This window comes from Pteropus vampyrus, unplaced genomic scaffold (assembly GCF_000151845.1).
Source record: "Pteropus vampyrus isolate Shadow unplaced genomic scaffold, Pvam_2.0 Scaffold432, whole genome shotgun sequence".
NCBI classification, from domain to species: domain Eukaryota; kingdom Metazoa; phylum Chordata; class Mammalia; order Chiroptera; family Pteropodidae; genus Pteropus; species Pteropus vampyrus.
The window spans coordinates 895,319-915,654 of NW_011889213.1; the positions used below are offsets into that span (position 1 = coordinate 895,319).

At 48.1% G+C, this 20,336-nt stretch overlaps 1 protein-coding gene across 8 annotated transcripts in view; it reads left to right on the top strand.

Moving 5' to 3' along the window:
- The window catches only part of ACLY (ATP citrate lyase), a 40,101-nt gene that overhangs the window by 10,661 nt on the left and 9,104 nt on the right, over window positions 1-20,336 (top strand). For 3 of the 8 annotated variants that reach the window (XM_011381237.2, XM_011381236.2, XM_011381238.2), the window contains exons 7-21: window positions 36-166; window positions 965-1,083; window positions 1,904-2,040; window positions 2,709-2,770; window positions 4,238-4,355; window positions 6,277-6,431; window positions 6,920-7,010; window positions 8,099-8,128; window positions 10,020-10,106; window positions 10,597-10,738; window positions 11,028-11,196; window positions 13,019-13,123; window positions 13,908-14,104; window positions 16,920-17,001; window positions 17,731-17,841. In XM_011381237.2, coding sequence (XP_011379539.1) covers window positions 36-166; window positions 965-1,083; window positions 1,904-2,040; window positions 2,709-2,770; window positions 4,238-4,355; window positions 6,277-6,431; window positions 6,920-7,010; window positions 8,099-8,128; window positions 10,020-10,106; window positions 10,597-10,738; window positions 11,028-11,196; window positions 13,019-13,123; window positions 13,908-14,104; window positions 16,920-17,001; window positions 17,731-17,841 — 1,736 coding nt within the window. The remainder of the gene's footprint in view (window positions 1-35; window positions 167-964; window positions 1,084-1,903; window positions 2,041-2,708; window positions 2,771-4,237; window positions 4,356-6,276; window positions 6,432-6,919; window positions 7,011-8,098; window positions 8,129-10,019; window positions 10,107-10,596; window positions 10,739-11,027; window positions 11,197-13,018; window positions 13,124-13,907; window positions 14,105-16,919; window positions 17,002-17,730; window positions 17,842-20,336) is intronic. The other 5 variants (XM_011381240.2, XM_011381243.2, XM_011381242.2 and 2 more) reach the window with 3 other exon arrangements.

Below are 20,336 nucleotides of genomic sequence, written 5' to 3' on the forward strand. Positions count from 1 at the left end.
GGGCTAGTGTCTGATTGCCTCTGCTTTTCTCACAGTTGTGACCAAAGATGGCGTCTACATTCTTGACTTGGCGGCTAAGGTGGATGCCACTGCCGATTACATCTGCAAAGTGAAGTGGGGCGATATAGAGTTCCCTCCCCCCTTTGGGCGTGAGGCTTATCCAGAGGTAAGGCTGGTTTGGGAAGGACATGGAGAGGGATGGAGGTACGGAGGGGTGACTAATCTCTAATGAGCATTTGTCCCCCTCGTAGGCTGTATTTGGCAGAGAAAGGCAGGCTGAGGATCATTTAATTTTTTAAAAACCCCACAGGGGGTGGGGGTGAGAGTCAGCCAAGCCTCTGAATCCTGGCCAGAAATCCTTTTAGACTTCTCTCTCAATCAGCCTCCCTGAGCTCTTAACTTGATTTCTTGCTTCTTGATAATTCCAAGTAGCTTCACCGATTTCTGTGTCGGAGGTAGTTCTCTCTGCCACCTGCTGAGAATTTTAATTATTTCTTCCCACCTCATCTTCAGAGAGGTCCTCACAACAGAATCAGGCCTGCATAGGTAACCCAGACCAAGGGAAGAGGCTGGACTAGGAGAAGGGGTAGGACCTAGGGGCGGAGAAGGGTCTTGTGATAATCTAGGCGGGCAGATGCTGGGAGCAGGGGCTGTTGTCGAAGCAGAGTGACATAGTGAAGCTTGGGACTTAGGCAGAAGGCCAAGAATTTGAAGTTGGAGAGAAAGGAATTGGGAAATTTGTCTGTAGTTGGTGACTGTGGCCATGCGTGGTTTTGGTACTTGAAGATGCCATTATATTTTGTCCCAGGCACATAAGGCCCCACGCAGCCCCTTCTCCCTGGCTTTACTAAGGCTGTTAAGGACCTCTTCACGTGTCTCCAGGGAAAGGGGAAGGGAGGGGGCCTGAGACCTGGGACCTGGTGAAAGGGATGCCCCCAGGGCCCACTTGTTGTGTCGTCCCTAGGAAGCCTACATTGCAGACCTGGATGCCAAAAGTGGAGCAAGCCTGAAGCTGACCTTGCTGAACCCCAAGGGGAGGATCTGGACCATGGTGGCTGGGGGTGGTGCCTCAGTCGTGTACAGGTGACTGAAGGGGCTGCTGAAGGGATGCCAGTCGGTTTTACCCAGGGTCCGCATATGCGTGCCCTGGATCAAGCTGCTTCACCTCTGGGGATCTCCAGTTTCTTACTTTGGTGCAGAGCAGGAGTCATGGGACATACCAGAGGGATCTAAGAGGCTCTAGTGAGGGCCTGCACCTTCCTATTTACTTCAAAATGAAGTTATTTCTATTAGTTTTGGTTCTTATAATTAGTGATATGTGCTCTACATGAAGGTACAAAAATACAGAAAATGAACCAGAAAGTGAATGCTGCTGTGTCCCCACCCTTCCTCCCACCAGGTCACCGCAATGAACACTTTGCCGTGTGTCTTTCCAGACATTTTAGCGCCTGTAGAAATATGCTTTTGCAATTTATAGAAATATTTGGATCTTATTCTATACCCTTTGTGATAATTGATGGTGTTCCACTTAAAGCACAGTAGACGTCTGCTCGTTTCTAGGCCTGTGATTGGCCACATCCTTTTCTATGCTTCCCTCTGGCTGCAGCAATTGTCTTTCTCCATTCACCTGGCAGGGACTCCTGGGTTGTCTGTTGGGGGGTGCTCTTTGTTCATTTCACCTACCATCGTTGGTCAGTCCAGGACCCCACGATGGCTTAGGGGTGGCAGAGTGCACTGCCTGGGAGAGTGATGCAGCACAGTTAACCTTCGCATGGGACTCGTATGGGGCTTGAGGGTCTGACTTCAGGGCTTTGGGGGTGTCTGTGTGTCCTTCCAGTCACCAGGCTGCCACCCTCTGCTATTAGAAATGAAGTCAGCACTGATTTCCCTGTCTCCCTGGCAGTGATACCATCTGTGACCTAGGGGGTGTCAATGAGCTGGCGAACTATGGGGAGTACTCGGGTGCCCCCAGCGAGCAGCAGACCTATGACTATGCCAAGACGATCCTCTCCCTCATGACCCGCGAGAAGCACCCAGATGGTGAGACACACACTCTCCTTCCCCAGGACGGCCCAGCATTCTACAGGGGGAAGTTTTGGCCTGGGAGGCACCGAGGTTGTGGTCCTGGTCCTTTACAACCTGGGGATAGTCATTTAACGTTTAGACCGCAGCTTTCCTGACTACGCAGTGGGCAGTGACAGCATCTGTCAGATGTGGGGCTCTGACAAGGAGGTGATATGTACAAAAAGCCCTATAAGCAGGTGCGAGGGAGGAGATGAGGTGTGCTCTCACTCTGACTGCTATAAACTCAGTTCTCAGAGGCCTACTTCAATATTTGTTACCTGGCTGTGCAATTCCAGCTTCCCTTTACCACTGGTCCAGTGTTTGCAGACTATACATACCAGTTCCCTTCCCTGACGTCAGATAGAGATACCCACCAGGCGTATTCAGGAACCAAGCTAGGAATGGCCTAGAGATTCTGTGGGTTCAGATTAATCCCCTGCTCAGTGGTATAGGTAATAGAGAGTGGAGCTGATAAAACTGATAGACATCGCAAGAGACCAGCCTGCTCCTCCTGACTCTGCACTGATACCTCCTAACAGTTGGGGGATCCTTGCTCAGAGGAGAGAACTCTCAGCTGGCTTTCTGGTGAGATGCTCAAGTCTACCTTTCTAACCCTTTTCACTTCCCTCTTGCTGCAAACCCAGGCAAGATCCTCATCATTGGAGGCAGCATTGCAAACTTTACCAACGTGGCTGCCACGTTCAAGGTAACGCGCTGGAGTGACTGTGCAGTTTCTGGGGAATGTGGGTTTGGAGGAATCAGGGAAGGGAGGTTTCCACAAGCAATCTTTAAGACAGAAGCAAGTTCCCATGAGGTACCCAGTCTGGATTAGGGGCTCTTGCCCCATGGTCCCCAGTAGAGGATGCAGAAGACACTGTGACGCATCTAGATCTGAAGCTATGTGTCTCTGGGTAAGCAGCTGGCACTCGCTGGGTTGTAATTCTCCCTTCTGAAGTGTGGGGAGAAGGCCAAGGTCTGCCAATCCCTCCCAGAACTAATTCTTAAAGAACTGGCTTGACGGACCCTCATTTTCAGCCCTCCATTCTGACACACTCTGGGTTCTCTGCAATGCCTAGTCTTTCCTCTCACAGTCATCAGCCCTTGCTCCAAAAGGTCAGAATGAGGAAAGTGTTTTGATGATTTCGGGCTCCTGCTCATCCAGCCTGGGCTCCTGTGCACAGGTCAGTTTTAAAGTATGACTGCCGTCAACGAGGATGACAGCTAACATGTCTCAAGTCATTCCCTTCAAGACAGCCACCTCAGGAGGCCATTTATTATTCTACACTGTCGGATACTCATTCAGGCTATTCAAAAGAATGTGCCGCATCTGATAGTTCTGTGTAGGTTTTGAGAACAATGAATAAATAAATGTCAACCCTGAAAGTCTGAGCTCTCGAGAAGTGGAGGGCCAGGCCCCGTAAGTCCTGCCTAAAACAGGGTTTCTCTAAGTGGACCTGATTTAGCAGACACATCTGAAACAGGTCAATCTTGTCAGCTTTGTCTTAACTTATCAATCCTATAATAAAGGCAGCACTGGTGATAAGGATGGTTAGGTCTGGAGCAGGAATCATGTTAAAAGTTTTGGGTGAAATGGCTTGGGTGACATTAAACTCCTGACTCGGTAAATTAGCTCTCATCTGGAGAGACAAAACTGTTACACACCTGTATATTCTCCCACGTTTCCAAAATTGATAGCCATTGCAAGAGCGGTTCCCCTAGATCTCTTGAAGAAGCTTTCATAGGACGTTGACATTAAGTAGACCACGTCCTGATACCTCTGAGAACTCATGCGTAGGACCTCAGCATAGATCCCCCACCCCCATAATTGCAGTAAAAGATAACAGGAATGACTAGACAGAATGAGAGGGACCAGCAAGGTCCCTCTGACGTTGGAGGCCCAGCACCGCACACATCAGATGGTGTCACACCTGGATACTCCAGATTCTCACCTCAGCAACGTTACAAGTGATTGCGTGTCCTAGGCCTTTGGGTAGCTTATGCATAGTCCAGTCCACATGCGTAAAAACCCTTGACTGCTAGGTCCTGCCATGCTTCGTGAAAAGCAGCCCTTGTTATAAACACCCTGGTACGTTTGTTTGTCATGGTTATAAATAATTGATTTATGGCTGCTTTATTTTTAGTCATATGCATGTTTGTCCCTTTATGCTTCCAGGGTATTGTGAGAGCGATTCGAGATTTCCAGGGCCCCCTAAAGGAGCACGAGGTCACTATCTTTGTCCGAAGAGGTGGTCCCAACTATCAAGAGGGCTTACGGGTGATGGGAGAAGTTGGTAAGATGGGGACCTTTTCTCTCCTTCCCACCCAGAGTGTCGGTGGCCTGCTTCCTTGGGAGTTCTGAAAGAGTCAGTCTTCGGGTACTTCCATGCCCTCTCACTCATTTCTCTGGTACGCAGCTTTCTACCTCTGCTTTCTGCCCTCCTCTGACACAGAGCACCCGTCCTAAACTGCAGAATCGGCAGTAAAGCATTTTCACTTAGCTGTTCATTTTCCAAATATTTGCGGAACGCCTGCTCTGTGCTGGACTCTGCGCTAAGTGCTGGGGTTACAGCCACACACACGCCAGCCAGCCAAGCCCTCGTGCCGTTGAGAACAGTGACTGTAATGTCAGGTAGCGCTAAGCATGTGAAGGAAAACAAAGCAGGGTGAAGGGATAGCGTGTGTGGGAGGGAGGGGGGACAGTTTTAAATGGGGTGATCAGAGAACGCTTGACTGGAAAGGTAACATTTGGGCAAAGACCCGGCAGGGAGGCAGGAGCAGGTTTGTGGTGACTATCTACAGGAAAGGCAAACTCCAAGGACCTGAGGTGAGAGTACCAGCGTGTGCAGGCCCAGCAGGGAGGGCCAGGGAGTAGGGCCAAGGGAGTGAGTGGCAGGTTATTGGGAGACAGAGGCAGAGAGGCAGTGGGGGCAGACATGGGGCTAGTACAGGTCCTGGGGGTACTTGGCTGTCACCCTGGGTTGGCAGCCACTGGGAGAATTTGACCAGGTAGGTGACACAATTTGACTTAGGTTCGAAGGGTCATTTTGGCTGCTTGGTGGAATACAGACCAAAGGGCAACCACAGTAGAAGCAGGGAGAGCACTGAGCAGGCTGTGGTGGCCTGGATGTGGGGACGAGAGGGCACGCATCTGGTAACTGGTAGAACCGGAGAGTTGCCCCTTGTTGAGATGCAGGAGGAGAATGTGTGGCATCCGTTTTGGTTTCCTTTCTCCCTTCTGCGTTTTGAGTGGCTCCTGCAGGTTCACAAGGACCTAAAACTCAGAGCATTCAAAAAGTCTAGGACCGTATCTCATCACTCAGGACTAAATTTGGGCCTCTCTGAGTTGACCTGACTGAACCCGAAACCTATGAACTTCGGGACCAGCAGCTTTGGTCTTGAGTAAAGTGCAGCCCCGTTGCTGAGAGCATTTACGTGTGGAGCAGGTTCATATGAAGTGCCAGAGGGGTGACAGACATAAGACACTCGTTCTCAGTGAGTGTGCTCTTTGATTGGATAGACAAAACCTCTTCATCTTCCTGTTTTTCCAAATCTGGTACCCACAGCAAACACTAAACCCACCTCGATCACTTAAAGTGTCAAGTCCTAGTTTTCTCCTAAAAAGTATCTGCTATGGGCCCGGCCCTCAGGACAGCACAGTCACAGTTGTGACATTAGACAAGTAAACAATAACTGGCACAAGAGGCTGATCTATATGGTGAAACAGGCAGCGGGGTGTGGAGGAGAGGGCAGAGAAGGCCTTTCTCAGGAGGTGGCACTTGAGCTGTGTGACAAGAACAGCCTGGTGGAGATCTCGGGTGAGAGCGCTCCATGCAGGGGAAGGAGCAGGACCAGAGGCCTGGGCAAATGAGCCCAATGTTCAAGAACAGAGGTCAGGCCAGGGAGGCTGGAGTGTGGCAACAGCAGGCAACGAGGGGTTTGGAGAGCCAGGGTCAGGCTATGAACCAGAGGAGCGTAAACACCAATAATGGTCACTTGACAGTGTCAGCAAAGCTCTTTCTTGTTCTTATCTCAGCAGATGGTCTTTACAAAGATTTGTTTGGTATTGAAGATATGACAGCTGATTTGTCTCAGATAATTGCACACAAAGTGCCAGACATCAGGCAGGACTCTAAAGGGACCTTTGCAGAGTCATTTGGACTTTGGGCAGTTACTTGAAGACTTGACTGATGTGCTCTTTTCCCCCTTTCACAGGGAAGACCACTGGAATCCCCATCCATGTGTTTGGCACTGAGACTCATATGACGGCCATTGTGGGCATGGCCCTGGGCCACCGGCCCATCCCCAATCAGCCACCTACAGCCGCCCATACTGCAAACTTCCTCCTCAACGCCAGTGGGAGCACATCGGTAGGTGCCGGCTGGCTTCTGCCTTAAAGCCTGCTGCGCCATCTTTGTCAGCCTCTCACACTGCCATCCCATCCAGGACACGGTGCACCTCCTCTCTCCTTAGCCATTTGGGGACATTAGGGAAATGGAGAGGGAAGTAGCACATAGTTGGTTTCCAGATCTGCCAGGTTTTTTTTCTATACCTGTCAAGGTAGTATAATGGAAAGACTAGGGGTTTTTAAATCAGACCTGAGTTCACATTCTGCCAAGGGGAGAGACCTCAGCAATTATCATACCTGCTCAGAGCCTCAGTTCGCTCATCTGTAGCATGAGGACAATACTAATGCCTGTCTCAGAAGGGTCTTAGAATACTTCTGTTGGAAGCAACTTGTAAGAACAGTGCTGTACTTAGTTCTTATTACCCGATTTCTTTGGGGGCCTTAAGGACGAATGCCCTTTTTTCTCCAGCTGCTACCTGTGACTTACTCTCTCTCCTTGTCCCACCCCAGACTCCAGCCCCCAGCAGGACTGCGTCTTTTTCTGAGTCCAAGGCTGATGAAGTGGCACCTGCAAAGAAGGCCAAGCCTGCTATACCACAGGGTAACTCCCAGCTGCTTTGGGCCCTCTGTCCTTCTCCCCTTTCTGGGCCCAGTGGGCCAGCAGAAGTGGTGGAAGGCATTGGACTTTGCCATGAGAGTAGATGCGGTGCATGGGATGGGACAGACCGGAGGATGCTCTGAGTCTTCCCTGTGGGCTCTCCTGGTGCCTGGGATCCACACTGTGCCTGGGTTACCTGGGTAACCTCACTCTCCACTGTCTTCTTTTCCACTTCCTTCCGTGGACGTGTGTGAGCTGGGCAGGGGGCTGCGGAGGAAACAGGGCTACAGAAATCCCAGAAGGTGGGAAGGTATCCCAGACTCTACTCCTAAGTGGAGGGCTGGAGCCTGGAGCTCAGGAAGGCAGAGCAAGCTCTCATACAGCAGTAGTTCTCGCCCACCCCATCATCCTGGGGCTCCTACAAAGACATTCCTTTCCTGTGAGCCCACTATAAGAACTCAAGCTGTCCCCCAGCCCGTCTGTACTTTGCCTACTTCGTTTCTCCATCTTCCGATTCATCAAAGACATCATCTCTACCAGCCAGCTCTTGCAACCAATATTCAATAACCAGTGTTAGTCACCACTGGCCTGGTGTAGCCTGTGTACCCTCTTCCTGGTACAGACAGAGCATGTCTAAGGCATTTTGTGAAATAACACTGGCTCCAGGCTCCCAAGATTGAAAGCCACTGCCCTGCAGTCCCCACATCCATAGCACAGAATGACAGGTTTAACCCCACGGTGGTCTATTCTTATTATGCTTCATGGGGACAAAATGAGATTGGCGTTAAGAGGCTCCAGAGGGCCTGGGTGGGGGCCGCAGTGTTTGGGGCACCTTCCAAACCTTCATGCCCCTCCTGCCCCTCTCTCTGCCCCCTTTGGTTCTTTGCCCTTTCTTGCTTCTGCTTTGCTGATTGGTACTGTCTCCTCTTCTGCTGGCTTTACTTCTGTTGATTGTGGATTAGATGAGAGATGGTGAAGGCATCCACCCTGCTAGGCTTGTCCATGGGATCCTTCCCTGTTCCCACTCTCCTCCTCCAAAGCCTCCAGCTATCAGCAGGTCACTCAGTTGCCTTGGTCATTTTCTTTGACAGATTCAGTCCCAAGTCCAAGATCCCTGCAAGGTAGGACACCCCTGCCCCACCCAACTCTGCGTGTCGCTTGTTAGTGGGTTGCAGTCTTACCATGTGCTTTGTTTCCCCCTCCCCAGTGGGTTGCAGTGTTGTCTGGTATATTTCGTCCCTGCCTTGGTGTGGCCTGTCCCCAAGTCCTAGTCTTTGCTTTCCCTTCCTTCCCACCCCCACTTAGTTTGCATCCTTCTCAGTGCTCTCCTGGCCTTGTGGCTGTCTCTGGCTCCACACTCAGGAGGTGGGTGGAGACCCCAGGCCCACAGCCTTGGAGAGGGGTGGTACCTAGGAGGGCGGGTCCTCCTGGAAAGGAGGGAGCCACTGAAACTGAAGGGGAAGTGGCAGAGCACAATGGGGGAGGAGGGGAGCCACAGACCACCCCCAAATCTCATCAGCATCTCATGATGGCATCACTTTCTTACTTTGCCCACCTCAGTCTCACCACCACCAACTTTTTATCCCGGAGCTCCCAGTACCAGGGACAAGTTCAGATTTCTCTGGGTTTAGGTGGAAAATGAGATAGAAAAGGAGAGGGTGCCATGTAGAAGGGGACTGGGCTTTGTCTGGTGTCTGAGGTCACTGTTCAGGACAGTCATACACAGAACACACATTCACCTGTTCAAAGCATCAAGACTTCTCTTTTACTTCTTGACATTTGTTCACAGCCGCAGGAGATTTCAACCTGGGGAAAGGGAGTCTTATGATGATATTCGACCCCTTGCAACTAGTCAGGAGTTGCTTCTGTCACTCCAGAAAGGCCAAGAATGCAGCCCTTGGGCCATTTGGCAAGATCCATTGTTTCTTAAAAGGCTGACCTGTGGCTGAGCAATGTGCTAAGAGAATAGAGGCCACTCTTGATATCCCAGAGCTCCTCTACCTTGAGGGAAGGGTTTGTGCTTACCATCAGTCCCTGAGCTATGCTGAGAAGTGGGAGAGGAAGGACCAGTTGTGCCAAGATAGGCCCTTCCCTCAGCTCTAGAGAAGGAACCATGTGGGGAGCTCCTAGCCCTGGAGCAGGGTTTGTCTCTGGAGCTTCCCTGATGCTGGTGGGCTGAGGATCACCCCCATCTGCTTTGGTTCCTCAGTGCTAGAGGAGGTGAGCACTCTGGTTCTGCTGCTTTCATACAGAGGGTTGGGTGGGTTTGTAGAGATTCCAAGCCCTGTCCTGATTTCTGTAGCCTCTTAGGTGGACAGATGTGTGTATGTGCATATGTGCATGTGCTGCTGACTCGGGCGTGGGCTCCCCCGAGGATGGGAGTGGTGGGGCCACGCCGGCTTATATTCCTCTTCCTCGCTTGCACAATTGAGCTGTAATCTACTGGCTCTGATGCTAGATGACCTAGGATCTCCGTCATTTGGCATTTCTGGGCTTCAGTTTCCTGGGACTGAGAAGTGAGGGCACCGGATTAGGTGGCTTCCCTTGTTCTGTGATCTCATGTCTCGTCGGAACCCAGATGAGTCCAGTGACAGTAAATTCCGGGTATTTGCAACATCAGGAGCATGTATCATGAGTAGCTAATGGCTGCGGTAGAAGAGGCGGGCCTTTGGAGATGAGAAATCTACGTGCCTTGGGAAACTGAACTCTTCAATTCACTTAATCAGACTTTGAACTTGGTAGCTAAGCCTGCACTAGTACAGTAGGTTAATTAATACCAGATGCCACTGAGCTCCGTGCACTGTTTTCCCCCTGGAGATGAGAGCCTCCCCTGAGGGCTACTTCCTTCCAGTGGGGCTTGCAGGAAACAGAAAGCAAGGTCACCTCCTTGCAGGATGGTGCAGGGGTCTTTCCCTTCAAGGCTGAGGAATCCACTTCTGCCAGCTATTTTTGTTCCTTATTTTTGCCCCTCGCCCCTTCTGAGAGCTCAACCAAGAGCACTGTTCTGAACAGGAAGGAGCCACCTGGTGGAGGGAGGAGGTGAGAGGAATATAGCCTGCTGCTCTGGCCTGGCCCCTTGCCAGAGCCCCGGAGATAAGGGTGAGAAACCTCTTCATTAGACCTACACGGACCTAGAATCTCGAGAATTCAAATCCTGACCCGAGATGGTTTATGTCCAGATTTCGAGGTTATGAGATTCTTGGGGAATTATGTAATTTCTTTCCGTCACCAAAATCAGGAGAGCTTAACACTTTCCCAGTGACTTTAAAAATAATTTATCAAGCCTCATTTGCCGATAGGCATGAGGCTGATTACACACCTTTCCTGTGAAATCGAGCAGGCCCTGTAGGAATCCTTCTGCTGGGCTTGTTCTCTGCAGGGAGAGTCCTTTCTCTGTTCGTTCCAGAAGAAATCGAGGCACCTCTTTCCCCAAGTTCTCAGAATTCCGTCCTCTTGACTTTCCTTTGTGGGTTTGATTAGCCTCCTTCCCTGGACTTGGGGCGTGGAGGGGTCTGGCAGGTAGCCCCTGCCCCTGTGGGTCTCACTGGATGTGTGTTCTGGGTGCACGTGTGGTGTCTTTGCCTACCAGGGAGGAGTGCCACCCTCTTCAGCCACCACACCAAGGCCATCGTGTGGGGCATGCAGACGCGGGCCGTGCAAGGCATGCTGGACTTTGACTACGTCTGCTCCAGAGACGAGCCCTCAGTGGCTGCCATGGTCTACCCTTTCACGTGAGTCATGCCACGGCAGGGAGGCTGCAGGTACCTGCCAAGCAGGATCTCCACCTAATCTCCGCCTCACTGAGAAGGCGCTGAGGAAGCAGCTAGATTATCCCCTTCGCTAGGGAAGCCTCTGCCCATCCCAGACTGCGGTGATCCATGTTTCTAGGGGTCTTTTCCCACAGATGGAAACTCTGAGGGCAGAGACCCTGCCTGTCCACCTTCTAGATGCTCCTCCCATTGGCCTCCCTCTCCCTGACCCTAACGGGCTGTCCTGACCCCTCTTCCGCCTTTCTCACAGTGGGGACCACAAGCAGAAGTTTTATTGGGGTCACAAAGAGATCCTGATCCCTGTCTTCAAGAACATGGCTGATGCCATGAAGAAACACCCTGAGGTAGATGTGCTGATCAACTTCGCCTCTCTCCGCTCCGCCTATGACAGTACCGTTGAGACCATGAGTTATGCACAGGTAGATCACTGGGCCCTGCAGGGAGGAGGGGGCAGTAGGGAAAGCTCCATAGTCACTGCCTCCTTGGACAAAGGGCTTGGGACTCTGGACCGGACAGTGATCTGGGTGAAAGTGGTTACAGGCACTTGATCTTAAGAAGGCAGCGTTAGTAACCGAGGGCAGGTGGGCTCCTCACCTGGGCCAACAAAGAATTCAGGGTCAGCTGCTCCTACCTGATTCTCTCTGTGCCATCTAAGACTGGCTTTATAGACAGAATCCAAAGCACTTTCTTTCTTATAAAATTATTACCTATTATAGAAAAAAATGTAAATACTGATAAATAGAGAATAAATACCTCAAGTCCCATTTCCCGGAAACACAGCTGCTGTGTTTGAGTATATCCGTATTCATACCTTTTCCTGGATTTGACCAAATGGAATAATATTTTACAGAACTGTTTTATAATTCATTTTCTTTAGTTACTCTTTCCACGTCAATAAGTATTTACTGGTAGTATCAGTTTTACTTTTTCAAGTCTTGTGATGAGCATCTTGGGGTAACATTTGCATATATCTTTAATTATTTCCCCAGAATAAATGTCTAGAAGTCAAACTGCTGCATCAGAATGAGCAGATTTTAAAGCTTTTGGTCCATCCTGCCAAGGTGCCCTCCAGAAAAGGCGTATAGATGTATCTGCCATCAGGATTTTGAGAATGCTTGTTTCTCTGTACCAATACTGAATGTTTAGATTTTAAAAACACATATTTGAAAAATTGATAGGCATTTTCTTTAATTTGCATACCTTTGATTATTAAGTAAGATGAGCTTTTAAAAACACTTATTGGCCATTTTTATTCTATGATTTGGCCTCCTTTTTTTTCTATTGAGGTGTTTGTCTTCTTTGTTATTGATTTGTAAGACCCCCCTTATAGAATAAGATATTGATTCATCTGTTCAGAATTATTATCTTACCCCAGACTGGTTTGGTTCAGTGTTTGACTAGAGAACATAAATTTGTTTGGATATCTAGATGAAGCAAAAACAAAAGCATACTTGCTAAAACTGAGCTGTCTTTTTAGTCTAGATCAGAGGTAGGCAAACTGCAGACCCAAGGGCCAAACTAGCACTCTGCCTGTTTTATAAATAACATTTTACTGGAACACAGCCATGCTCATTGATTTATATATTGTGCATGGCTGTTTTCATGCTACAAAGGCAAATTTAAAAGTTACCACAGAGACCACATGACCAACAAAGCCGAAAATGCTATCTGGCCCATTATTGAAAAGTTTGCCGGCCCCTGGACTTGAGTCAGTGATGGACATGAGTCAGTCTCACTCCTTCCCACCCAGCCCCACTTCCTTTGGCTTTCTCCCCCAGCCCACTTTCTGGTCTCAGTGTGGAAGCAGCTTGTTTCTGTCATGTACTGGCCCTGTCCTTTGGGGACAGTCAGAGACTTAGAGGGCACAGTAGAGAAAGCCATAGATAGCTGCCTTAAGAGCAGGCACCGGGACAGGTGGGGAGCAGATGGGTCTCAGTCTTGTGGGTTCTTGGATAGAATACAGCGGCTTTAACCAGCAAGTTTTTGGAAACATTTGCTCCTATTTGGTTACCAAATCATTGTGAGATAAGTTTTGGGTGTCCCTGCCTCTTTTCTGCGGGGAGAGATCGTGTGATTAGGATAGGAAGAGACACCAGTGGGAAGAAGCATTGCATATTGTTAATATTACTTTGTCTCTAGAGTCTGGAAGGGGTCACGGGAGGTGGGTTCTTGAATGGTTACTGCCTTGTTGCCCCATCTGAGGTGTAAAGTTAATAGGAAGGTACTGTTCTCATCCTCTAGATCCGGACCATTGCCATCATAGCTGAAGGTATCCCTGAGGCCCTCACGAGGAAGCTGATCAAGAAGGCAGAGCAGAAGGGTGTGACCATCATTGGACCTGCCACTGTAAGCATCCTTTCCAGAAAGCATTTTAAGTTCAACGTTACCTTATGAAGTTCTGGGCCTGCAGGAAGCTCACTTGTTGACTCTTCTGTCCCCGTCTTTCGTTGAAAAGATTTAGGGAATACCTGTTGAAGGTCAGCCTGTCGATTTCCAGTTAATTTTTTAAAAAGCTCTCTCCCAAGTCTGGATCACCTTTATAGTTTCTAGGGGCTCACGAGAAGATTCTTGTTTTAAGTGTTTGGCCTTCCTCATACAACCGTAGCATAGTCTTTGATTATTCCTTTAACTGTAAACCAAAGAAAAATCTACCTGGAGGCTTTATTTTTGACCCAAAGGTCTTCACATAAGGAAAAATTACTCTGTGAGTATTTTTTTTTTGTTTTTATTTAGTTGTTGCATTAAAATTCGTCTGAAGCTAAAACAAAGGGACCTTTCATCTCAGAGGCAGAGTGATTTTGAGCAGAGGCATACACCTGTGTTATACACCTTTCCTGGGCGTTATCACCCTGGTAGAGCAAAGGAGGTGACTTAACCCTCAGTATACCTATCAGTAGTAAGCCATGTTTTACAAATAAGGCTCTCTTTTTTTCTGTGTAATGTATCTTGAGGTGGAGAAGAGATTCTTAAGCAGAAAACCCAGTGTGCAGATGTTAGCTCTTTTGGGCTTTCCTCTCCAGCCTGGCCAGAGTGGGCTAGGCCAGTAATACCAGGCTTAGTGATTCCTCTGAGCTCTGTGGTCAATCAGGAAACCCACCTTACCTCCTGATCGCTGTTTCTGCCCCTACAGGTTGGAGGCATCAAGCCTGGGTGCTTTAAAATCGGGAATACAGGTGGGATGCTGGACAACATCCTGGCTTCCAAACTGTACCGCCCTGGCAGCGTGGCCTACATCTCGCGTTCTGGGGGCATGTCCAACGAGCTCAACAATATCATCTCTCGAACCACGGATGGTGTCTATGAGGGCGTGGCCATTGGTGGGGACAGGTGATCAGCTGAGGGATTTGTGTAGGGACCTCCCGTACTATTCACTGCTTCTGAGTTCCTGGCACATATTCTTTCTTTCCTCTTCTTCCTCCCTCCCTCCTTCCCTCCTTCCCTCTCTTGCTTTCCTTTCCCCTCCTTTCCTTCCTTTCCCTTCCCTTCTTTTTCTTTCTTCCTTCTTTCCTTTCTTTCTGACATTACAGTTGACATTCAATATTGTATTAATTTCAAGTAGGAATGTTTAAGTCCATTAAATGGGGCAACTCCATTCCTGTCTCATGACTGACATGAGCATAAAATCAGGAAATACAGGGAAAGGGGTTTTTAAATGGCATTTGGGCCTTTCGGGTAGTTCTATTTGTTTTCTGAAGTGTGGCCATAGGGAAGCAGCAGATTGCAGTGGGTAGCAAGACTGATTCTGAAATCGGACCAAAGGAGTTCAAATCCCAGTTTCCCCATTTACCAGGGGGACATCCTGGGCAGGTTACTTACCCTTCCTAGACCTCTATCACCTTACACATCAATGGGTAAAATAGTAGTGCCCACCTCATGAGACTGGTGGAAGGATTAAATGAGGTCATCTAAAGTGGCTAACACAGGGCCTCACACTTAGTACTCAATAAGTATTAATTGTAGCTAATAATAGTGAGAGGAAAAACAATTTCTTTACTCTCTGCTACTACCACACTCATATTTCTGGCCACCAACTATATAGGCGTTTTTCCCACACCAGGCAGTTCTCCGGTTCTCCACAGGTGCCCGCTGGGTGTCCTGCAGTTCAGTTCCATTCTGACACTGTCCACCTGTAGACAGCATGGGTTCCCACAGGTTAAGGGCTCAGTCCCACAAGACTGCCCTCCCTTCTGATGCCAATCTGAAGTCCAGGTCTCTGGTATTTCTGACTGACTAGCTATAAATCGGGGATTCCTCCTCAGGTTCAATAATTTGCTAGAATGGCTCACAGAACTCAGGAAGAGTTTACATATTAGCTTACCAGTTTAGTATGAAAGGATAAAACTCAGGAACAACCAGATGAAAGGGAGGTGTAGGTCAACACATGGGGGGGCAGTGCACAGAGCTTCCAGGCCCCCTCTGGGCGCACTGCCCTTGGTGTGCTCACCAACCCAGAAGCTCCCCAATCCCCATATTTAGGGATTTGTGTAGATGCTCCATCGCGTAGGCATAATTGATTATTAACTCAGTCTCTACCCCCTCCAGAGGATGGGGAGGGGGGCTGAAAGTCCAAGCTTCTAATTATAGTCTTTCTGGTGACCAGCCCCATCCCAGGAGCTGGGGGCCCTATGCAGGAGTTGCCTCGTTAGAACAGAAGATGCTCCTGTCACCCAGGGAATGCCAAAGGATTTAGGAGCCCTCTGTAAGATGCTCCAATCACCCCTGTTACTCAGGAAATTAAAAAGTATTAGGAGCCCAGTGTCAGGAACTGGGGTCAAAGATCAAATGCTAGAACAAAAGATGCTCCTAGCTTCCTTATCACTTAGGAGATCACAAAGGTTATAGGAGCTCTGTATCAGGAACCGGGGGCAGAGACCAGTGTATATATTTCTTACTATTTCACAATGTCCTCATTATTTTTGTTGGTGGGAACAATAATCAGTATACTTAATACCATCATAAACATTAGTCATTGCTGGCAATCATTATTACTACTACTTTTACTACTTCTACTGTTTGGCTCAAAACCAAAAGCTTTTGGGAGAGTGAGTCACCTCGTCAGTCTCCCTGGTTCTCCCACGTCATTTCAGTTGGAACTCCTGGATGATGAAGGACTCTTGCCCCAGTCTTCAGGGCTATAGCCTGGGGAACCCTGGTTCCCGGGTGATCCCTAACAAAAGGCTCCAGAGTCACATGAGTCTGGGCAGTGCTGCTTGTCATTCTGGGCTCTATGAATTTATAATGCTCTTGAGCATCTCAAAAGCACATGGAGATCTGCAGGGAATCGCACTTGGCCTTAATCCTTTTGCAAACAAATTCATGCGACAGTAGAAAATAAAAATAATATAGACATTCTAACAGTAGACTGCCATCCTGGGAAATAGCTTGGCACGTTACATATTAATTATCTATTGCTATGTAAAAGAAAAATCACCCCAAAACAGTGGCTTTAGACAACAATAACCGTTTATCAGGGTTACAGGAGGGGCCTCATCCACATGGCTGGCAAGGTAGCTCTTCTCTGTGGCCTCCCAACAGGCTGCTTAGTGTCCTGAGGACATGGCGCTGGGCTTCCCATAAAGGGAGAGTGCCAGAGAGAAGCTATTCTTTTTATTTATTATTTTTCACACCTACAGCACCTGGTCTCCTATCCAAGTACTAACCAGGCCCAACCAACCCTGCTTAGCTTCCGAGATCAGACGGGACTGGGCTTGTTCAGGGTGGCATGGCTGGCTGTAGACAAAGCTATTTTTATAACCAAGCCTCAGAAGTCAATATAGAATCAATTTTGCCACATTTTGTTCATTAGAAGGTAATCATTAAATCGAACCCATATTCAAGCATTTGTGGACCTACTTTAAAATCACCAGTCATGCACTCTCCAGGCATCTCTTACCACCAGGTGAACCTCTCTGGGCTTATTAACTCTTCTTCCTTCCCTTCCTTTCCCTTCTCTTGTGCTCATTTACTGCCTCCCCGCACCCTACCCCCAATATTCCTAAGGCATCTCTGGACCCTCCCTGGGCATCCATACCCACAAAAAACCCACAGCGATCTTAGTACAAGCATGCTTCCCACACCTCACCTGAACACACACCTCCCCAAGCCCCCTCCTGATTCCATATGCCCTCTCTGCTCTCCCCAGGTACCCCGGTTCAACATTTATGGATCACGTGTTACGTTACCAGGACACTCCAGGAGTCAAAATGATTGTGGTTCTTGGAGAGGTGAGTTATTTAAAGAAAAGACTTAAAACTTTTTCTGATTGTAAAAGTTATATATGATCTCAGTTTTTAAAAAATTCATGCATTTTGGTTATATATAATTTATGGTGTAAAAGTTATGTATGATCTCAGTTTTTAAAAAATTCATGCATTTTGGTTATATATAATTTACGGTGACAGTCCCTGGTAATCCTGCCCCTTAAGCGACTCTAGGACCTAGAGGTTGTCATTTTTAACATTGCTGTGTTTGTTCCTGAAAAAGGAGTTCTTGCCTCTTGGTGGCATTAAGACATTTCAGTGCCAATAAAGAAGAATCTGTGCACTGTCTGGCCACGTTCTCTACCTGGTGGGATAGAGGATAGCTATAAAAAGTGAAAAGTATATTTTTTAAATTTGGGAGAGTCCTTTAACCTCATCCCATCCCTTGGTTGTACCTCTGATCAGGTCTGGTCCTAAATCATCTTATACCCTTAGATCAAAGAAGGGGAGTCTCGGGGACTCCCCTAGGATACCCACTATCTCTCTGCAGTTTTTCTTTTCATCTGCCCTCATCTTCCAGACTGTTATTTGGGCCAAGCTGTTGTCTCCTCATTTTTTAGCCAGGTTGTAACTCAGGACACTTGACTGCTCGATTTGGGATAGATTTTCCTGCTGCAGTGCTGCTGCCCTTGGAGCAATTCAAGATGGGTGCCACTAACTCATGGGCTTTTTCTTGTTCCCTGTTCCTCGCAGATAGGGGGCACTGAGGAGTATAAGATCTGCCGGGGCATCAAGGAGGGCCGCCTCACCAAGCCTGTGGTCTGCTGGTGCATCGGGACCTGTGCTACCATGTTCTCTTCTGAGGTATGGCTGGGACAGATCATTCCTGGGCGGGGAGTTGGGAAGCTAAGAGATGGGGAATTTGAGGGGAACCGTGTGGTCATCTCATAAGCAGCTAGTTCCTTCAATAAATGTGTATTGCTCAGTTACTACAAGGTGTAGCCAGGGCCTTACTCTGTAGGAGCTTAAGTCTAGTTGGAGGAGACAAACTCATCAGCAGATTAAGGTGAGAACAAGGCTATGAGTCCCTGCTTGGAGAAGGAGTGACCTACTCCCTGGAGGAATTCAGAAGGCTTCACTGAGAAGTTTACTAAGCAAAAGGGAGGTCGGGGCGGGAGAGGACACACCCCAGGCGCAGAGCTGGCTAGGTAGGGGTATGGTGCTAAATTCTGTGTGGAGAGAGGTCGTAGAAGGAAAGGAGGTTTTTCAACACGTCAACATGCCTGGCAGCATATAAGTCCAGCGTATAACAGATGTTAGATGTAAACACCCAGCTCTCTGTTTCCAGCTAGGTGTGATAAGCCAGACTCCAGCCCTTACACGCCAGCTTATAGAATCTTTTATCTTGAAGATGGCTCTTCAAATGATGATGCAACCAAGGAAACAAATACTTGTCACCTATCAGTTCATCAGTGGCTGAACAGGCTCTAAGTACGAGGCCCTATCCTCGTCCTGTGTATATCAGAAGATAACACCTGGCCTTCAAGGCTGCCCGCAGCAGTGACAGTCCTTATGCTTGAAACCTCCGTTCTCCCTACAATTTTTTCTCCTGAGAATGCTTGCCTTTCCCCTTCAGATTCCTGCCCACCTCAAAGTGGCCATATCTGTCCAGTTGTAAAATGTACTTTTCCATTCAACCAGCAGTTACATTTCTACAAATTTCCCTATGGGTATGCATGCAAAAATATTTCAAAGTATGTGTACAAGGATACTCACTGCAACGTGTAGTGGCAGAAAATGAAAACAACCTTAGTGCTGTTTGGGAGAGGACTGTGTCATCATGGCACAGCCACATCATGGAAAGCGGGGCAGGCAGGCAGAAGAATGAGGTGGATCCTGGTATGTCGATACAGAAAAAGTTTAAGATTTGTTAAATCTAAGAAAGGGCAGAATGCAGTTAATGTTTATAATATCCATTTTGTGTATGTATTAACTGTGTGTGTGTCTGTTTTCCAAGTAGATAAAAGGGGAGGGGGCCCATCCTTCAGGGGTGAGCTCTACTTTCACGGGCTTTAGGATAGATCTTGATGTATCTGTGTGACATAGGCAAGTCATTTAGCCTCTCTGTACCTCAGTTTGCTGAGCTGTTAAGCGAGGATGATACAGGATTGTTGTGACTTAAATAAGAAAGTAATGGTAAAGGTCCGGCACGCACAGGTCTTTGCAACTATTCTTTTCCATTCTTCTTCAGTCCACTTATTCCATGAAGCTGTTCCCGATTCTTTCTTCTTGACTGTTCTCCCCTCCACCCCAGCAGCCAGAAATAATTCCTCCCTGCCTTCCGTTGCTTCTCTTGACCAGCTTTGCATTACTGCCCTCCACCTCCCCACCTCGACTCTTAGAGGACACCTCCGAGAGGGCCAGGACCTTGCTCTTCTGTTTCTGTCCGGGCACTCACCATTACTCTGTGGGTAGGGTAGGACCTCAAGAGGTGTTTTGTTTTTGTTTTTTAATTAACTTTTAAAACTTTATGAAGTTTTAAGCATATACAATGTAAAGTCGTACAGTGACTGCCTAGCTCATAGATGATTTTAACAGGTTACATGACCTTACAGAACTTCCTACCCTGCGGAGATTAGATACACAACTAAATCTCTTCCCATTGACAAACTGAGACAGCTCCTCGGGGAAAACAGAATTAAGAACTGGGGAGTGAGGATAGAGATGAAGGGGGTATTGGTAAGGTGACATTTTTCAGAAGTATGTTCCACAAAACACTGGTCCTGTAGCAATGGTCCTCAAAACAAACCAAACAGAAAAACAAGGGAACTTATAAATTATGAACATGCAATACAACCTATCTTCCTTTTAACGTTTTCCATTTCCGTTTTGAGAAATCTCAGAGTTAAAGAAACTTGGTTAACTTTCTTGAATCCAGCATTTTCTAAGTTTGAGTGCAGAATCTTTTCTCCTTCCCACCCCATCCACCCATGCAGATTAAGTCCTACAAAGAGTGCATGGGAACCCGCACTTTAAGGCGTGTTTTGCTAACCAGAGCAGTGATGCCTACCCTTTTCAAGACTTAAGGCCCCTTTTAATATATTTAGTGCACAGTTAAGAGCACAGTCAGAGGCTAAATTGCTTGGGTTCATATGCTACCGCATGTTACCTGTGTGGCCTTGGGCAAGTTACTTTACCCCTCTATGCTTCCATTTCCTTTTTTACAGGAAACAGTTGTAGCTACTAAAAGATTAAATGAGTAAAGCTCTTAGGACAATGCCTGGACATCATGAGTGTTATTTAAATGGGTTTGGTGTGGTTATGATTACCTACCACCCCCTTCCCTAAGTCAGGGTTTT